The sequence below is a fragment of the Erinaceus europaeus genome, chromosome 13 (assembly GCF_950295315.1).
Source record: "Erinaceus europaeus chromosome 13, mEriEur2.1, whole genome shotgun sequence".
NCBI lineage: Eukaryota > Metazoa > Chordata > Mammalia > Eulipotyphla > Erinaceidae > Erinaceus > Erinaceus europaeus.
In genome coordinates this window covers 53145751-53164807 of record NC_080174.1, presented here as the reverse complement: position 1 = coordinate 53164807, position 19057 = coordinate 53145751, and the positions used below count along the sequence as shown (strand labels likewise).

Genomic DNA, 19057 nt, shown 5'->3' with positions numbered 1-19057 from the left:
GGACCAAAAGGGGAATTGAGATGGGAGGGGGAGACAAACAGGAAGAGAGAAAGATAAAAACCTGCAGATCTGCTTCGTTGTGTGTGAAGTGTCCCCCTGTAGGTGAGGAGTGGGGGTGGGGGATCAAACTCCGGTCCTTGTGCACTTGTGCATGGTAAAGTGTATGCTCAACTGGGTGCACCACCACCTCCCCCCCTCTTTTTTTAACAAGCCAGAGTCTCACTGGTGAATGATTTCACTGCTCTGGGGCTGCTTTTTCCTTCATTCAAATAGTAAGTATGTAGGCAGATAGGTAGACAGCTAAGACACCACAGCACCAGAGCTGCCTGCCCCTGTTCTGTGATACTTCTCTATAGTGCCGGGACTTGAAGCAGTGCTAGATGTATGGGAAGGCGGGCTCTCTACATGATGAGCTACTTCTCTGACCCTCAAAATGGTCTTGGCAACTGACCTTTTTTACACGCAGTGCCCAAGTATGATTGTGCCAAATTCTCATCAACTATTAGCATTAGTAAGACTTGAATTTTAGTCTTTCTGGTGGTAGTAGTGTCTTTAAAAACAACTTGGAACAGGTGAGATAGCTCACTAAGCTTTATCAATTGTTTTACTATGCATGTGACCCAGGTTCAGGCCCCGGTACACGTGGGAGCACTATGGCAGTGAGGGAAGAAGCTTTGGTGCTGTGCTGTCTCCCCCACACCTGCATCTCTCTTTTTCTAAAAAAGTCATCCCCTGCAGTCCAGGAAATGGCATGGTGAATAAAGCTTTAAATTCTTTTAAAAATTTTTAAATTATCTTTATTTATTTACTGGGTAGAGACAGCCAGAAATCAAGAGGGAAGGGAGTGATAGGGAGAGAGACAAAGAGACACCGGCAGCACTGCTTCACCACATGCAAAGCTTTCCCCCTGCAGGTGGGGATCAGGGGCTTGAACCGGGGCCCTTGAGCACTGTAACATGTGCACTTAACCAGGTGCACCATCACCTGACCCCAACCTTTAAATTTTCAAGCATGGGTCCCAAGTTTGACCCTGGGCAGCACATGTACCAGAGTGATGCTCTGATATTATCTCTCTTCTCCTTCTTCCTTCTTCTTCTTCTTCCTCTTCTTCTTCTTCCTCTTCTTCCTCCTCCTCCTCCTCCTCCTCTTCTTCTTCTTCTTCTTTTTTTACCAGAGCACTACTCAGCTCTGGCTTATGGTGGTGCAGGGGATTGAACCTGGAACTTGACGAAGCCTCAGGCATGAGAGTCTGTTTGCATAACCATTATGCTATCTACCCCCGCCCTATATCTCTTCTTCTATCTCTCTCAAAAATAAATAAGTCAGCCCAGAGCAGTGAAGACTCAGTGAAGATAAAGGTATAGTTCTGAGGTATAGTTTATAAAAACTAAATTTAAGTGTAAATTTCAATGATTTTGATAAATAAACCCAAGTAAATCATGCTATTAACTTGGATTAAGAGATCACATTTTTTTGGTCACCCCAGAAAATACTTCCCCTCTCCTGTGTAACCAACTCCACATCTAGCCACAACTTGGAAGCACCTTGCAAAGAGGAAACTTAACAAGTCCTGAAGTAGTGCTGGCGTGCCGTTTTCTCTCTCTGACCAAGTCTGTCCCTCTCTTTTGCCCTTTTTTCCAACTGTTGGATGCTAGCATTATTTCTCATATCATTGTTAGCACTGATTTTCATCTATATTACTAGCATCATGTGACCTATCAAATCTATTGATTCTAGTAAAAAAAATTGTGAGTAGATTTCACAGGCTTTTTAAAAAATGTAAATGATTACATTATCTGCAAACAAATAGCTTGATTTCTTCCTTTACAATAGTTAGCCTCTTATTTTTCTTACATGACTGCACTTGGACTCCAGTAGTGTTGAACAGAAGTGGTGAGAGCAAATATCCTTGCTTATTCTTCATGTTTTGACAAAAGCACTCAAATCTCTCCATCTAGCATGAAGAAGCCTGTGATATATATATATATATATATATATATATATTCCCCTTTGTTGCCCTTGTTTTATTGTTGTAGTTATTACTGTTGTTATTGATGTCATCATTGTTGGATAGGACAGAGAGAAATGGAGAGAGGAGGGGAAGACAGAGAGGGGGAGAGAAAGATAGACCTGCAGACCTGCTTCACTGCTTGTGAAGCGACTCCCTTGCAGGTGGGGAGCCAGGTGCTTGAACCGGGATCCTTATGCCTATTCGTGCACTTAACCCGCTGCACTACCGCCCGACTCCCAGAAGCCTGTTCTTTTAAAATTGTGTGTGTATATATATATAATTTAAAGTAATATAAATCTAAAAGAAATATATATATACACTTTTTAAACATTAATTTCATTTTTTGCCACCAGGGTTATCACTGGGGCTTGGTGCCTGCACAATGAATCCAGCACTTCAGCAGGCTTTAAAACAAATTGATAGGACAGAGAGAAATTGGGAAGTGGGGAGATAGGGCAAGACACCTGCAGCCCTGCTTCAGCATTCATGAAGCTTCCCTCCTATAGGTGGGGACCAGGAGCTCAGTGCGCTCAGCTAGGTGAGCCACTACCCAGTCCCTGTTTTTGTTTTTAATTAGAGAGCTACAGGAAGATCATAGCACTGTTTAGCTCTGGCTTATGGTGGTGAGGGGGACTAAACCTGGGATGTCAGAACCTCAGGTATAAGTCTTTTGCATAGCCATTATGCTGTTTCCCAATGCTCAGATCCCTGTTTTTATTTTTTTATTTTTATCAGATTAAGATTACATTTTTCAGATTATTCTTTTAAAATTTTTAATATTTATTTATTCCCTTTTGTTGCCCTTGTTGTTTTATCGCTGTAGTTATTATTGTTATCGATATCGTCATTTTGGATAGGACAGAGAAATGGAGAGAGGAGGGGCAGACAGAGAGGAGGAGAGAAAGACAGACACCTGCAGACCTGCTTCACCATCTGTGACGCGACTCCCCTGCAAGTGGGGAGCCTGGGGCTCGAACCAGGATCCTTACGCTGGTCCTTGTGCTTTGTGCCACCTGCGCTTAACCCACTGCTCTACCGCTATCCCTTAAGATTATTCTTATCAGGTTAAAGAAGTTCCTTTTATTAATCATTTCTTATACATTTTTATTGTGAGAATGTTAAAATGTGTCAAATTACTTCCCCCCTCCTGGTCAGGCATCTTTATCAGATATTAATTTATTAGTTTCATAAAATAAATTAAAAGCCTTTTCTCCTAGTTTCTGAAAGAATCTGTGAAAGATCGGTATTATTTTTTCTTTAGTGTTAGATAAAATTCACAAGTGAAATATGAGACTGGAGTTTTCTTTTTTATAAGGAATTCTGGATTCAGTATCTTTAAGAGGCTATTTGTGTTTATTTCTGAATCAATTTTTGCAAAATGGTTATTCATCGGGGTACTGATTTAACTGGTATAAAGTTGTCCATAATATTCTCATAATAATCTTTCCATTCTGAACAACCTTTAGAGATACCACTTTTGGTCCTGAAACTGATATTCTGTGTTTTCTTTATATTTTTCTTGATAAATCTTGCCAAGAGTTTATTCAATTTTTAAAAAGATGTTATTTATTTATTAATGAGAGAGATAAGAGGAGAGAAAGAACCAGACATCACTCTGGTACGTGTACTGCTACGGATTAAACTCAGGACCTTGAGAGTCCAATGCTTTATCCACTGTGCCACCTCTTGGACCACTTCAGCATTATTATTATTATTATTATTATTATTATTATTATTATTATTTTTTAAATATTTATTTTGTTTTGTTGCCCTTGTTGTTTTATTGTTATAATTATTATTGTTGTTATTGATGTCATTGTAGTTGGATAGGACAGGAAGAAATGGAGAGAGGAGGGGAAGACAGAGACGGGGAGAGAAAGACACCTGCAGACCTGCTTCACTGCCTGTGAAGCGACTCCCCCGCAGGTGGGGAGCCAGGGGCTAGAACCAGTATCCTTATGCAGGTCCTTGCACTTTGCAACACATGTGCTTAACTGGCTGCGATACCACCCGACTCCCACTCTTCAGTTTTTTTAAAACAAACTTTAGGCATTACATTTTGTAATGCATTTTACTTATTTTTATTATCTTTATGTTTTTGCCTTCTACTTACATTAGGTTTATTTATTTAGTTAGTTTAAAAAAATTTTTTTTGCATTATCTTTATTTATTTACTGAATAGAGACAGTCAGGAATCGAGAGGGAAGGGGTTGATAGAGAGGAAGAGGGACAGACAGACACCTGCAGCCCTGCTTCACCACTTGCAAAGCTTTCCCCCTGCAGGTGGGGACCAGGGGCTCGAACCTGGGTCCTTGAGCACTATAACTTGTGTGCTCAACCAGGTGTGTCACTACCCGGCCCCTTATTTATTTATTTTGTTGATCAAACTTGGGGCCAGGTGATGGTGCACTTGGTTAAGCACACACATTACAGTGCACAAGGACCAGAGTTCAAGCCCCTGGTCCTTACCTACCGGGGGCAAAGCTTCACAACTGGTGAAGTAGGGCTGTAGGTGTCTGTCTCTATCTCCTCCTCCCCTCTCAGTTTCTGTCTCTATCCAAAAATAAATAAATAAATAAATAAAAAGACTAAACCTTTGTGCTGTACCCTGTCTCCTAGCAAATGTCACCTCATGGGATTTACACCTTTGTGCAAGTCTCTCCTACCCTGAACTTAACTAGTAATATATTATCTCCATAATAACCTGGTACAGTAATGATCAATTTAAAATTTTATTGGGGCCAGGCAGTGGTGCACCTGGTTAAGAGCACACATTATAGTGCTCGAGGATCCAAGTTCAAGCTCCTGGTCCCCACCTGTAGGGGGAAAGCTTCACAACTGGTGAAGCAGGGCTACAGGTGTTTTTCATTTTTTCCTCTCTGCCTGCTCCTCCTATCTCAATTTCCTGTCTCTATCCAATAATAAATAAAAATATTTTAAAAAATGTATGAAGGGGTCAGCTGGTGGCACATCCAGTTAAGTGCACATAGTACTAAGCACAAGGACCGGGTTTGAGCCCCCACTCTCTACCTGCACAGGGTCCCTCCCCCTCCCTTCTCAATTTCTCTTTGTCCTATCCAATAAAAAAAGGGGGAAAATAGGAGTAGTGAATTTGTAGTGCTGGCCAATAATTACACTTCTTCTCTTTTTCTTTTCTTTTTCTTTTTTTTGCCTCCAGGGTTATTGCTGGGGCTCAGTGCCTGCACTATGAATCCACTGCTCCTGGAGGCTATTTTTCCCTTTTGTTACTATTGCTGTTTATTGTTGTTATTGCATAGGACAGAGAGAAATGGAGAGAGGAGGGAAAGACAGAGAAGATGAGAGAAAGATAGACAACTGCTCCACCCCTTGTGAAGCAACCCCTATACAGGTGGAGAGCTGGGGACTCGAACAGGGGTTTTTCTCCAGTCCTTGTGCTTCGCACCAAGTGTGCTTAACCCACTGTGCTACCGCCCAGCCCATAATTACACTTCTTTTTTTTTTTTTAAATATTTTATTTTATTTATTTATTCCCTTTTGTTGCCCTTGTTGTTTTATTGTTGTAGTTATTATTGTTGTTGTCGTTGTTGGATAGGACAGAGAGAAACGGTGAGAGGAGGGAAAGACAGAGGGGGAGAGAAAGATAGACACCTGCAGACCTGCTTCACCGCCTGTGAAGCGACTCCCCTGCAGGTGGGGAGCCGGGGTTCGAACCGGGATCCTTATGCCGGTCCTTGTGCTTTGGGCCACCTGCGCTTAACCCGCTGCGCTACCGCCCGACTCCCATAATTACACTTCTTAAGGGATACAGCAAAGAACTGTGACTATTAAGGGCATAAACTTTGGAGTTAGAACAGTTGATGTCTATCAGTGAAACAAGTCATGGACAATAAACCTTAGATATAAATTATAGCCACATTTAAATATTGGTTTTATTATTATTATTTAAATGTAAACTACTTAGGGAGCTGGAGGAGATCATCAAGCAGAATACACATTTTAACATGTTCAGGGCCTCAGGTTTGAGCCTCTAGCCACCACATTCGAGCAATTGCACAGGAAAAGCTTCATGAGTGGAGGAGCAGTGCTACGGTGGCTCTCCACTCTTATCTCTCTCTCTCTCTTCTTCTCACCCTCTATCAAAAGAAAAAGGAGGAGGAGGAGAAGACGAGTGACCCCTAGGTTAACTGTGAAGGTGTCCCAGCATTAAATCTGGTAGCAAATAAATAAAAACCATTTAGTATAAATATTAAATACAGACTATGTGATCTTGAATGGCATAGTGGTTAACACAAGATTTTCATGCCTGAGGCTCTGAAATCTCAGATTCAAAGCCCCTACACCACTAGAAGCCAGAGTTCTGGTTTAAAAACAAATAAAGTGATCTTTGACAAAGAAGTCACTTTATATAAGGTAATATAAGCTATTTAGTATCCTATATGGTAGGCAGTAGGTGGACAATGAAAATATCTTAAAGGGAGATGCAACTAACAAACTTTAGATTCACTATAATGTTCTTGAACTGTATGAATTGTAGCAATAATAAGAGTTGCAAATTAATTAGATCTAGAAAACAGGCTAAACTAAAAAGGAAAAAATCCACATTTTGTCTGATCTAAGATGCTAAAAGTCTATCAATACGTTATGTATCCCCAAAAAGAAAATTTCCAATTAAGGAGTGACAAACCATCAGCTATAAGAAAAGCATCTCCCAAAGTCAGTGATGATGAAGTGTCAAAAAAAAAAAATTGGTAAAAGACGTAAGTTTAGGAACACAGTTGAGAAACAGGCTATTAAATGCTATGAAAGCAATCACTCTGAAGACAAGATTCAGTTGCACAATTAGGTCAAAATGCTCTTTCTTATGGTGCTCTTCCATGTTTATCCCCATTGCTAACTGAACCTCTAGCTTCCACTTGTTACTTCCCCAGAAAAAAAAGTTGCTCAAACATTGAGACCACAATAGATCATTCATTTATAAAAGCTCCCATTGCACTCAGCTTTTCTCCTTCGTAGTACTCAACGCAATGCTCAATATCAATCTTCTCCAGTGGAAGTTCAATAAAGGCTGTTTGTTCAGTCCAATATATCAAATGGAAAGGATGCAAAATCAAAATCACACAAATAAAAAAGAAAATAGAAGCAAGTAAGTTGGTCAGTATATATTTTCACAGCAATATTATATTGTATTGGAAATTAAAATACATCCAGTTAAAATCCCACACCTTTATTGTCATTTAAGATATCATACATCTATCAATCTCCTGATATCTTTGTTTCACAATGGCATCACAAATTATCTACACTTGTTCACACTAATAAACATACTTTGTTTTTCTTGAAGCATGTAGCTCTTTAAGCCTAGCTCCCCTCCTGACACCAACTAATCTTTTCCACTACTCTGTATTTCTAAAAGAAGCTAGTATCCTGAAATTGGTGTGTATTGGTCCCACCTACGGTTTTATAATTTTGTTGTATTTGAACATACTCAGTTTATATTGCTTAATCTGTTCAACTTCGCTAAACACCATATACTTTTGCTAGCTGCTCTTCCCAAAACTATTTACAATAATAATCCATGTCTATATGTGTAGACTGGCTCATTCACTAGTTTTTATATATACCATACCATAATATTACAAAGCTGCTTATGTACTACTTACACTCTGCTACTGACAGGAATTAGGCTGTTTCCAACTTCCATCTGTTAAAAAAATCTACAGCACCTATGCAAAGTATCTCTATGGTATATTATGTATTTCAAGGCTGTGCCATTTCATTTTTTAATATTAAGAAAAGTGCTCTCCAAAGTGGTTGTAGTAAATTGTATTTCAAGAGGGAGAATTATCTTACTTTATTCTTAACACATTTCATGTTGTCTTAATTTTCACTAATCAAATGGGTATGGAATGTACCTAGGCATTTTTTCTATAACTAATACATTTGAGAATCATATATTCATAGGTCTGTTAGCCATTTGAATTTCTTCTTTTGGGAACTACATCCTTTTCTTATTGACCTGTCATTTTATTGGGTGGTTGGAAAAAGTCATGACACATTTTTGCATAGCAAAATGGGAAGATATGTCATGACTTCTCCAACAACCCAATATTTTATAAAACTTATTAATTTATTTATTTACCCTTTTGTTGCCCTTGTTGTTTTTCATTGTTGTTGTAGTTATTGATGTCATTGTTAGATAGGACAGAGAGAAATGGAGCAAGGAGGGGAAGCCAGAGGGGAAGAAAAAGATAGACACCTGCAGACCTGCTTCACCATCAGTGAAGTGTCTCCCCTGCAAGTGGGGAACTGGGGGCTGGAATTGGGATCTTTACACGGGTCCTTGCGCTTTGTGCCACGTGCACTTAACCTGCTGCGCTACCGCCCAACTCCCAGCTCTTTCTTTTATGTGCTACAAATATTCCCCTAGCATTTACCTTTGCTTATGGTCCTTTGCAATACATATACATTTTGATGTATCAATGTAATCAATATTTTCTTTTATAATTTATACATTCAAATTTTGATGTATCAATGTAATCAATATTTTCTTTTATAATTTATACATTCTTATGTTTTGTTGGATGTTATGTCAGAGATTCTTTTTTATTTAAAAGAAATTCAAACATTAATTCCCCAATAAAGAAATAAATTATTAAAAAAAAAAGAAAAAAAAAAGAAATTCAAAGGCTTTGCTTTTCACACTCAGATTATAATTCATCTAAAGATAAACTTTGAGTATGAGGTGAGGTGAGTCAAATTATTTTTTTCATAGAGTTAATAACACTATTAGCCCTGTTTTTAATATATTTTACTCTTTCCTAAGTGATTTGAAATGCCACCTTGACATTTACAAAGTTTCCATGTGGCTTACTGCTTGGCTCTGTGTTATGCTTCATTAACCTTTCTGCTCCTGCTCTTAAGGCAGTGTGTTTTAACTTAAGACTTTTAAAGTAAGGAGGGTAATTAATTTCTCCCCCTCTATTCTACTTTAAAACCATATAAGATATAAAAAAATAGCTTTTTGTAGTCATTCATTTATATATAGATAAAAATCTTAACAATGGCTTATTAAATAATGTTATATATACTATTTGAGTTTTAATTAAAATAACATTTAAACCTGGGAAGTGGCTCAGCAGGTAGAATACAAAACTTGTAGGACTCAGGTCATGAGTTTGATCCCTGGCACCACAACATATGCCACAGAAGAATGGTGCTATGATCTCTCTTTTTAAATTGATTTTTAAATTATCTTTATTTATTTATTGGATAGAGATAGCTAGAAATTGAGAGGGAAGGGGGTGATAGGGAGAGAGACAGAGAGACCCCTGCAACACTGCTTCATCACTTGTGAAGCTTTCCCCCTGCAGGTGGGAACCTGTAGAATGTGCACTCAACCAGGTGTGTTACCACCCAGCCCCATACTATAATCTCTCTCTCCTTCAATAAATTAACACATAAATAAATCTATCTTTTCTTAAAAATTGCTTTTACAGATTATTTTTGGTAGAACTAACATTGTAAAAATAGTTTTTTCATTAAGTCTGATATATTTTATTCACTTAGATTTTCTTATGTATTTCAAATAAAATTGAGTAAGACTTTAAAGATCTCTCAGAAGTCTTTCATTCCTCTAAGCCTCCTCCTTTGCAAGTGAACCTCTTGATCTCATCACATCAGTTAAAGTTAAGCTAAAACATCATTACTTTGAAAAACATTTTTTTAACTTTCCAGGCTCATTTAATGTTCAACTTCTACATTCTTGGTTTTATTTGTTCTTTGCTTAGGTTGACTAAGAGTGTGGAGGGTACATCTACTGGGTGATAAGGTGGTAGTAGCTAGCTTCATGGAACTTTAAATTTATTAAGGGACAGAACAATCAACACATTATTCAGTTGTCACATACTATTAGAATATATATATATAACACCACACTGTGCTATGGGACTACATAAAAGAAATACCTAACTCAGATATGGGGGGATGGCTAGATTGAGAGGTAGGGGTGTGTGAAGGGTTTTAAATACTGCTGTTTAAGGAAGTAGTATGTAGATTGAAACCTGTAAGAAGAACAGAAGTTAGCAAACACAGTAGTGACTAAGAATCATACTGCTGATATCTTTGTCTGACTCTGGATTTTTACTGGAAAAGCTCCCATGCTTAACTATGAAACTGTCTACTATTTGAATATTCTTCCTCCCTTGCTTCCTCAACACCATTTTTCCCTTTCATATTGCTTATGATAGTCATTATTGCTCCATCTGCTTCACCACTCATGAAGTGTCCCCCCTGTAGGTGAGGAGCAAGGTTCCAGGTCCTCGTGCATGATAATATGTGCACCTAACCAGGTGCACTACCACCCAGCCCCAGATATTTCTTCCTTTCTTAAATGCTAATATTCCCCATAAGACTATTACCCATCTTGTTCCTGATTTCAATCAATTTCTAAAGTTTTTACATTTCTATAGTTTTAAATATGACTTATATACTTTTACTTTTAACTTCTGCCACTATAGTTTCATAGCTGCATTTCCAACTGCATGCTAGAAGATATCTCTATCCATATGGTCTACAGAATTTTCAAGTGCATATTACCATTTGATCTATTTACATGTGTATACTGTCAACTAACCACCAACAGCAGATCTACACTCCATGTTCAGTTGGTAGCATCACCATGCTAGCTTGATATAAATGAAATAACTACTTAGAAATGTACGGCCTTCTTAGAAGTTAGTTTAAAAATAGCACAATATGAAGAAACTGAGTCTAAAGGAACATGAAGGACATTTAAAAAGTTAACCACAGAATTTTACAAGCCAAGAATGGTTTGTTTGTTTTTGATGTGGCAGTTTATATAGGCTACTAGTTATCAATTATCAATCGCATAGTAATCTAGGTATTGCTGCGAAGGTTTTTAGTAGATGTAATTAAACTTGATTGTGTTTAAGTAAAGGATATCACTCTGGATAGTCTGGATAGTCTGGATGCCTGTTTCAGTCAGTTGAAAGGCCTTAAAATAAGGCAGAATGTTCTCTTAAGACAAGAAATTCCAGCCATGGACAGCGGTTTCAGCTCAAGCCGATGGTTAGTCTTCCTGATGCCCTACTCCAATGGTTTCAGATTTACCTAGTTAGCCCCTACAGTTCTTTAAACCAAATTTCTTTTTATATATATTTGCCTTTTACTGGTTTTATTTTCTGGTTGAAAATGACTGACATAACAGTTTTATTATTTAGTTCCAAAATCAATTCCTTTAAAGCCCTGGTCTATTTGTTTCTAATCAGTTTCATTTGTAACTATACCCAAAAATATCTTCTATACATGGTTTTAAGTCTATTATTTTTCAGTTTAATTCTTGTAATGTTCTTTCCTTTCCATCCCACATTGGACCATTACCATCTCTTACCTGAACTAGTGATTGAAAAAGCCTCCTAACTGGCTTCTCAGATTAGTTTTTTCTCCTCTATCTATTCTCCACACTGCTGCCAGAGGTCTCTTTCTGGAAAACAAATATAATCATGTCACTATTCTCAAAACCTTTGAAGTCTCCTTACATAGAGGGTAGCGGTAATCTTGTTTTCTATTTTAAATTCTTATTTCTTTCATTTTTACACTTTATTTTCTGTTATTTTTCTAACTTGTTGGCATAATGCTTATTAGGTCATTGGTATTCTCCCCTTTGCCTAACAGGCATTTACGGGTTTGAACTTCTTAACCTGTTGTAGCTAATCATACCACTTCTGCTATGCCCTATTTGCCATTACCTGAAAATTAAAGTTTCTTTGTAGTGTCTTTGGAGAATGGGATAATTAAAATTATTTCTTAATAAAGTCCAAATTTAGACTTTCTAAGTTCCAGTAGGAACAAAGCAAATGTTTTAGTTCAAAATTTTCTTTTTTCCTACAACTTACACAAAACAACAAAGAAAATATTGAAAAACAACAACAACCTCTATTTTCAGTGAATTTAGAAGAAAGTTAAAACCTGAAAATGCCAGATTATAAATAAAGTTCAAAGTACATGAGACTTGCAGAAGCTAAGCAAGCAGCCATATCTGAAGACAGGAGGACATGGAATACGAAAGTAGAAATATGAATGAAGAAATTAAAATCTTCACACCCACAGAGAGAGGACCCTATCTTAGTGGGAACTGGAAAGTGTAGGAGTGAGATTAATTGGGGGACTCTCAGAAGGTAGAGAAAGGAGGTATACAGAACTTGTAATGAGAGTGAGTGGAGAGTGGGCTAGAAGTGAAAGCTCGATAGGATTACCTTTCTAAAAGAAGGCATACACTTTATTTTTGTAATTTCAAATGTCAAGAAAGCTAAAAGATAGTGCAATTAAGCTCCTGATTACCCTCCACAGATCCTGTAATTGTTAACATTTGAAGCAGGCACTTTAAAAAGCAAGAACTGTATCCTTTGGTAGGAGAAACAGTAAAGACCTTATGGAACTCAAGGATGGTAGCTTACAGCTCCTAAACATGCTTGTAAATGAGAGGAAAAGAAGACATGGGTATATCTGAATGAAATAATCCACCAAAACAACAGAGGGCAGAGGTCTTAAACAGAGAAGCTGGGGAAACGACTTCACTCCTATCTTCCTGTCACATCTCCTCAATCTGAACAGGTCTGGAAAAATTCACCTCATTCAATTGTGAATACCTCCCCCCACCCCCAAAAAAATAGAATACAGAGGTACTATTAAAATATTTTAAAAAGCAGAACAACAGCACTGATAAAGAAACTCAACAGAAAATACCATCATAAGTAACTGAAAATTATAACATCACATTTCTATGTGAATTTTAAAATTCTTTTTTTTTAAAGATTTTTTATTCCCTTTCATTGCCCTTGTTTTTTTTTTTTTTTTTACTGTTGTAGTCATTATTGTTGTTATTGGTGTCGTCGTTATTGGATAGGACAGAGAGAAATGGAGACTGGAGGGAACACAGAGAGGGGAGAGAAAGATTAAGACACCTGCAGACCTGCTTCACCTTCACCGCCTGTGAAGGGACTCCCCTGCAGGTGGGGAGCCAGGGGCTCAAAAACCCAGATCCTTCCACTGGTCCTTGCACTTTGCGTCAAGTGCACTTAACCCACTGCACTACCGCCCGACTCCCTGTAAAATTCTTAATAAATATGGCTATAAAGAAAGATCTCAGGGTAGGGTTAGATAGCATAATGGTTATGCAAAGAGACTCTCATGCCTGAGGCTCCAAAGTCCGAGGTTCAATCCCCTGCACCACCAAAAGCCAAAGCTGAGCAGTGCTCTGGTCAACAAACAAACAAACAAAACGAAAGAAAGAAAAAAAAAAAAAGAAAGATCTTAGGGGCGAAGGGTACAGAGCCTAATGGTTATGGAAATAGACTCTTGTGCCTGAGGCTCCAAAGTCCCAGGTTCAATCCCCCGCACCACCATAAGCTAGGGCTGAGTAGTGCTCTGGTTTAAAAAAACAAAACAAAACAAAAAAACACCTCAGCAAAAAGATTTAATAATATAGGAACACACAGTCAGCAGACGACAGTCCAATAAACATTGCATTAATTATAAAAGAAGTAAATAAAAAGATTTAACAAATTCAAAACTGAAAACTAAAGTAAAATGAGTGCATGGTAAAATATATACCACAAAACACACACACATACATACAAGTACCAAGTTGCCACTTACGAAGTTCTATTTTTGTCTTTGTTTTTCTTGCTATGTAGTACTGGGACTAGAAACTAGCACTTAAGGCATGTGCTCAGCTGCTGAGCCACCTCCCAGGCTCCAGGTTAGGAAATTTTAACTTTTTTTTTCAGGACCAGGAAATGAATTCAGGGTCTCATGTATGCTTGATTTGCTGAGTGAAGTAGGAAATTTTAAAAGACAATAAAACATTAGATTTTAAAAGATATGACTTGTGCCTACATTTTCAGTGAGAATTCTGTCTTCAACAAAACTGATCCGGGTGCGGGCGGTAGCGTGGTATCGTATAGGGTTAAGCATACAAGGTACGAAGCGCAAGGATAGGCGCAAGGATCCCGGCTGGAGCCCCCGGCTCTCCACTTGCAGGGGGTCGCTTCACAGGCAGTGAGGCAGGTCTGCAGGTGTCTATCTTTCTCTCCCCCTCTCAGTCTTCCCTTCTTCTCTCCATTTCTAACTGCCCTATTCAACAACAACAACAACAACGATAATAATAACGCAACAACAAGGGCAACAAAATGGGAAAAATAGCCTCTAGGAGCAGTGGATTCGTAGTGCAGGCACTGAGCCCCAGCAATAACCCTGGAGGCAAATAAAATAAAATAAAATAAAATAAAATAAAACTGATCCAAAATGGTCAACACAGAAAAAAAAATTAACACATAATTGGAAATAATGCTAGGCAGAAAAAGAAAATCACACTGGCATCAAATTTTTCTGCTATCAGAAGACAATACCTACAAGACAGTGAAAAAAATACCTACAAGATATTCAAGAAAGTGTAAGTCAATAATTTTCAGTGTAGCTAAGCAGCCTTTCAAGAATATGAGTATCAACAAATAATTGATTCATATGAGCCCTTCTTGAAGAAACAACCAGAGACAAACTGTAATCAAGAGACACAGGAAGAATTTCAATAAAGGAACCTGTAGTTATAGATGTAAAGTTAAAACACATGAACAAAAAAATGACAACAAATGGACATATATGACAGAATGAAATGCAATTAACTGACATAGTTTAATAATGTAGTATGAATAGTAAAAGATAGAAATAAATGAGTGATAAAAGTAGAAAGCATGAAATATAGAACACACTCACTACCTGAGAGTAACAGGTAGTTTTGATTTCTTTCTGAGACTGAACCTACCAGATAAGGTATGATTAACAAACACATACAAATACACACATCAACAAAGACAAATTCCTTATGGAAAAAAAAAAAAAAAAAAAGAAAAAAAAACATACTGAATTTAAAGGACAACAAATATACATAATATCTGCAATTCATAGTACAAAGCTCTAATCTCTTTAATTCAAAAAGCCTGAACAGTGGTCTGGGAGGTGGCACAGTGGTAAAGCTTTGGACTCTCAAGCATTAGGTCCCAAGTTCGATCCCCGGCAGCACAAGTGCAAGAGTGATGTCTGGTTCTTTCTCTCTCCTCCTATCTTTCTCATAAATAAATTTTTTAAAAATCTTTAAAAAAAAGCCTGAATAATGAGAATAGCAAAAATCCAAAAGACATAAACAGTACATAAAGAAGAACAATGATGAGCCTTATGTATCTGAAAGGATGATCAACTACAAAATAAAAAATACTTAAAGTGGTCCGGGAGGTGGTGCAGTGGTTAAGGAACTAGACTCTCAAGCATGAGGTCCTGAGTTCAATCCCTGGCAGCACATATACCAGAGTGATGTCTGGCTCTCTCTCTCTCCCCTCCTAAATTTCTCATTAATAAAATCTTAAAAAATAAATAAAAATGCTTAAGGAAGGTTTCTTGAAAATCTGATAAACAAAAATCTAGTATTTAATACCTGCAATGACAATGATAAGAAAACAGGTAGTTTCATTTAATAGCTGTAAGATGTTTAGTATTTTCATGTAGAACAATCTGGCAATAACTATAAAAATTAAAACTCATTTGCCAGATAGGAAAGATAGCTTGCCAGATAGAGACCAAAGTTCAAGCTTCAGTACCACATTGGAGGTGCCATGTTATCAGATAAAGTTTTGGTGCTATGATGTGTCTCCCATTTAAAAAAATTAAAATTCAGGGCTGAGGAGATAGTATAATAGTTACATAAAAAGGCTTTCATTCCTGAAGCAACATCACAAGACAAAGATGAATAGAGAAATAATTATCTGGTAAAAATAAATAATAAAAATCTATCAACCTCAGCCTTTTGGATGGGAAAGATAGCATAATGATTAAACAAAAAGATTTTCAAGCCCTCCAAAATCCCAGGTTCAATCCCTCACACAACCATTAAAGCTCTATTAAAAAGAAAGGAAAGAAAAAAAAAAAAAGAAAAGGAGAAAGAGGTAAAATCTCAGCTCCCAGAATAAATCATATTTTTTTCTGAAAATGTAAATAACTGGAAACAGTCCTAGCACACATATCCAAAGACAACTTTTGAAATTCCCTCAATGATATATAACTACAATGGCAAATGCAGCTGAACAAAATCAAGGGAATTATATACTGCTTTACAAAGATCCAGGGATCCTTGAAGGAATGACTGACTCATGAGCCTGGGACACCCTGCTGTGCTAGAAAGTAAGCAAGCAATCAAAGACTACTGAATTATTAATAGGGCATTATGAGTTTCCACTTAAGAGTTCCATCCTGATACAATAGGAATAACAGAAAAATTACCAATTAGTTATTCCTAAACAATGTGAGTAACAATGATCAGTGAATGGGACATGAGAAACTGAAAAACTGATCAGGAGATTTACAGTTGGGGAGATCAGGCCTAATGATCTTTGACCCCCCTGATGAGCCTCTAGCATCACTAGAATGATACTGTGTGCTTCCCAATTGACACAATATGAAGCATGCATGAAGTATTTATTTTCAATGAGAATTCGATCAAGCTTCTAACTTTCATTTTCAGGAAATACAGAAGATAGAGAAACAAGGGAATGATACCACAAGGAAACAAATCCAGGTTTTTGGATATGCCACAGAACAAAGTAACAGTTTCTGCCAACAACTCATTAGGAGGAAATACATCAAGAGGGATGGTAATGGTACTATTATACTGCTGGTTTTAAAAAGGCATACGTAGTCAAATGCACAAATGTTGTGGAAACAATTAACTATAAAAAGACATATTTGAGATGATTAAGGAGATTCTGACTATAGACAGACTATTTATTGTAGGCTCAAAAGTAATGAGCACTTAACATTTTCTTACTACGATAATGGCATTACAGTTACGTAAGAAAGCATCCATATGTTCAGAGATGCACACTGAAGTAGTAGGGACCAAATCACAGGGGATTTGACTTAAAAATACTACAGTATAATAAGGAATGTAGGTATTTAAGCAAACTGGGAAAATTCTGACCATTTGTATAATGATTATATAGTTGACATTTAATCAGGCTGTTCTCTCTACTTAAAAATGTATAACTATATCCCTGTAATCTTATGATCTTGTAAACCATTATTAGGTCACTAATAAAATAAATTTTAAAAAATATTAATGCCTTGGGCCACCATGACCAATAAATTTCTTTAAGACGTGGCTCATACTGAAATGTTAATAGGACAAAAGCAAGTTGTAACAGCAGACTGCTCACATGACCATGCCAAAGCTTTTAGCTTTTATGTATTTGCTGTCATTTGCTTACTTCATTTTTAATAAATAGCATTCCAGAACAAGCTCTGTGCAAAGGCTTTCTAAATGAAATGTTAAAAAATATATAAAACCTTTTCTAATTTGTCATCATATATGTCCAAATATTGCTTCAAGTATCAGTGCATACAGCTACATTAAAAATGTACACACAGAGATGATAGACAAATCAATAACAAATACAGAATATAGCTTTGGTTCCCTTACCATCAATATTAAGCATCATTTTCCACATGGCAGGCCGAACAGATTGATGGAATCCAAACCATACTTCCCTTCCCCCTCCCAGAGGGTGGTCATATCCTTCTGGAGCTGAGAAAAAGGAACGCCCCACAGGGGTATATCTACAAAAATTAAAATGGTATGTTCATTTCTTTTCTTCCTATATAAGCATTTAAGTTGGCAGATGGTGAGTCTAGAGCACATAAACTTCATTGATCATGATGCTTATTATTATGACTACATGAAACTAAGCATTTCTCAAATCTATGCAAAGCATACAGCAATCACTCTAATGGAATAGCAACATTCTTTATTGAAATTCTTTATGAATTCTTTATTGAAATTCTCTGTTCTTAAAATATTAGTTTGAACAGAATAAACTACTATTTAAAGCATTTCGTTAAAAACAGATTTTTAAAAGCTGAGTTGCAATCTTGGAAAATGCTAGAAAAATAATTAATGATAAAAAATTATTATAACTGTGTTTTCAAGATATATTTTCCTTTTAAAAGAAACGAACACGGCTAATCCTTGAACAATACAAGGAATAGGGTTGCTGATCTCTATAGTTGAAAATTCATGTATGACTTTGACTTTGCCCCCCAAATTTAACCAGTAATATCCTACAGTTGATGGAGTTCTTTATTTTTAATATAAATCTACTTTTAAAAATTTTGTTATTATTTATTTTGGATAGAGAAAAATTGAAAGGTATGGAGGAGATACGGAGGGAGAGAGACAGAGAGACATCTGCAGCACTGCTTCACCACTTGTGAAGTGTTATTGCAGGTGGGGACCAGGGGTTTGAACTGAGGTCCTTGTGCACTGAAATGTGTGTGCTCAGCCAGGTGCGCCACCTCCTGGTCCTATGATGAACAGTTTTACCAGTAACAGATGGTTATCAAAAAACCTGGAGATTTATGCTGTGTGTATAATACACTAGTAATATTCCAGTCTTACAATAAAGTAAGTTAGAGAAAAGAAAATGTTATTAAGAAAACTGCGAGAGTAGTCCAGGATGTAGGGCTATAGCTAGAGGCTTGTAATTAAAAAGGATGAGGTCGGGAGTCGGGCGGTAGCGCAGCGGGTTAAGCGTACCTGGCACAAAGCGCAAGGACCGCCAGACAAATCCTGGTTTGAGCCACCGGCTCCCCACCTGCAGGGGAGTCGCTTCACAAGTGGTGAAGCAGGTCTGCAGGTGTCTTATCTTTCTCATCCCCTCCCTGTCTTCCCCTCCTCTCTCCATTTCTCTCTGTCCTATCCAACAACAATGACATCAATAATAACTACAACAATAAAACAACAAAGGCAACAAAAGGGAATAAATCAATATTAAAAAAAAAAAGCTTGAGGTCAGAGGCCAGGTGGTTGAGAACACAGACTACCAGGTTCAAAGCCCAGGTCTCCAACTATAGTGGGGAAGCTTCACAAGTGGTGAAGAAATGCTACAAGTCTTTTTCTTTGTCTGCTTTTCTCTATCCCCCCTTTCCATCTCAGTTCCTCTG

At 37.3% G+C, this 19057-nt stretch overlaps 1 protein-coding gene across 5 annotated transcripts in view; it reads right to left on the bottom strand.

Moving 5' to 3' along the window:
- AGO3 (argonaute RISC catalytic component 3) overlaps positions 1-19057 on the bottom strand; it is a 104026-nt gene that overhangs the window by 56380 nt on the left and 28589 nt on the right. The window contains exon 5 of one of the 5 annotated variants that reach the window (XM_060205875.1): positions 17538-17674. The exons of 3 other annotated variants lie outside the window; for them this stretch is intronic. In XM_060205875.1, the coding sequence (XP_060061858.1) occupies positions 17538-17674 (137 nt within the window). Of the gene's footprint in view, positions 1-11402; positions 11495-17537; positions 17675-19057 lie in introns of those variants that run through there. One more of the 5 variants, XM_060205878.1, reaches the window with a different exon arrangement.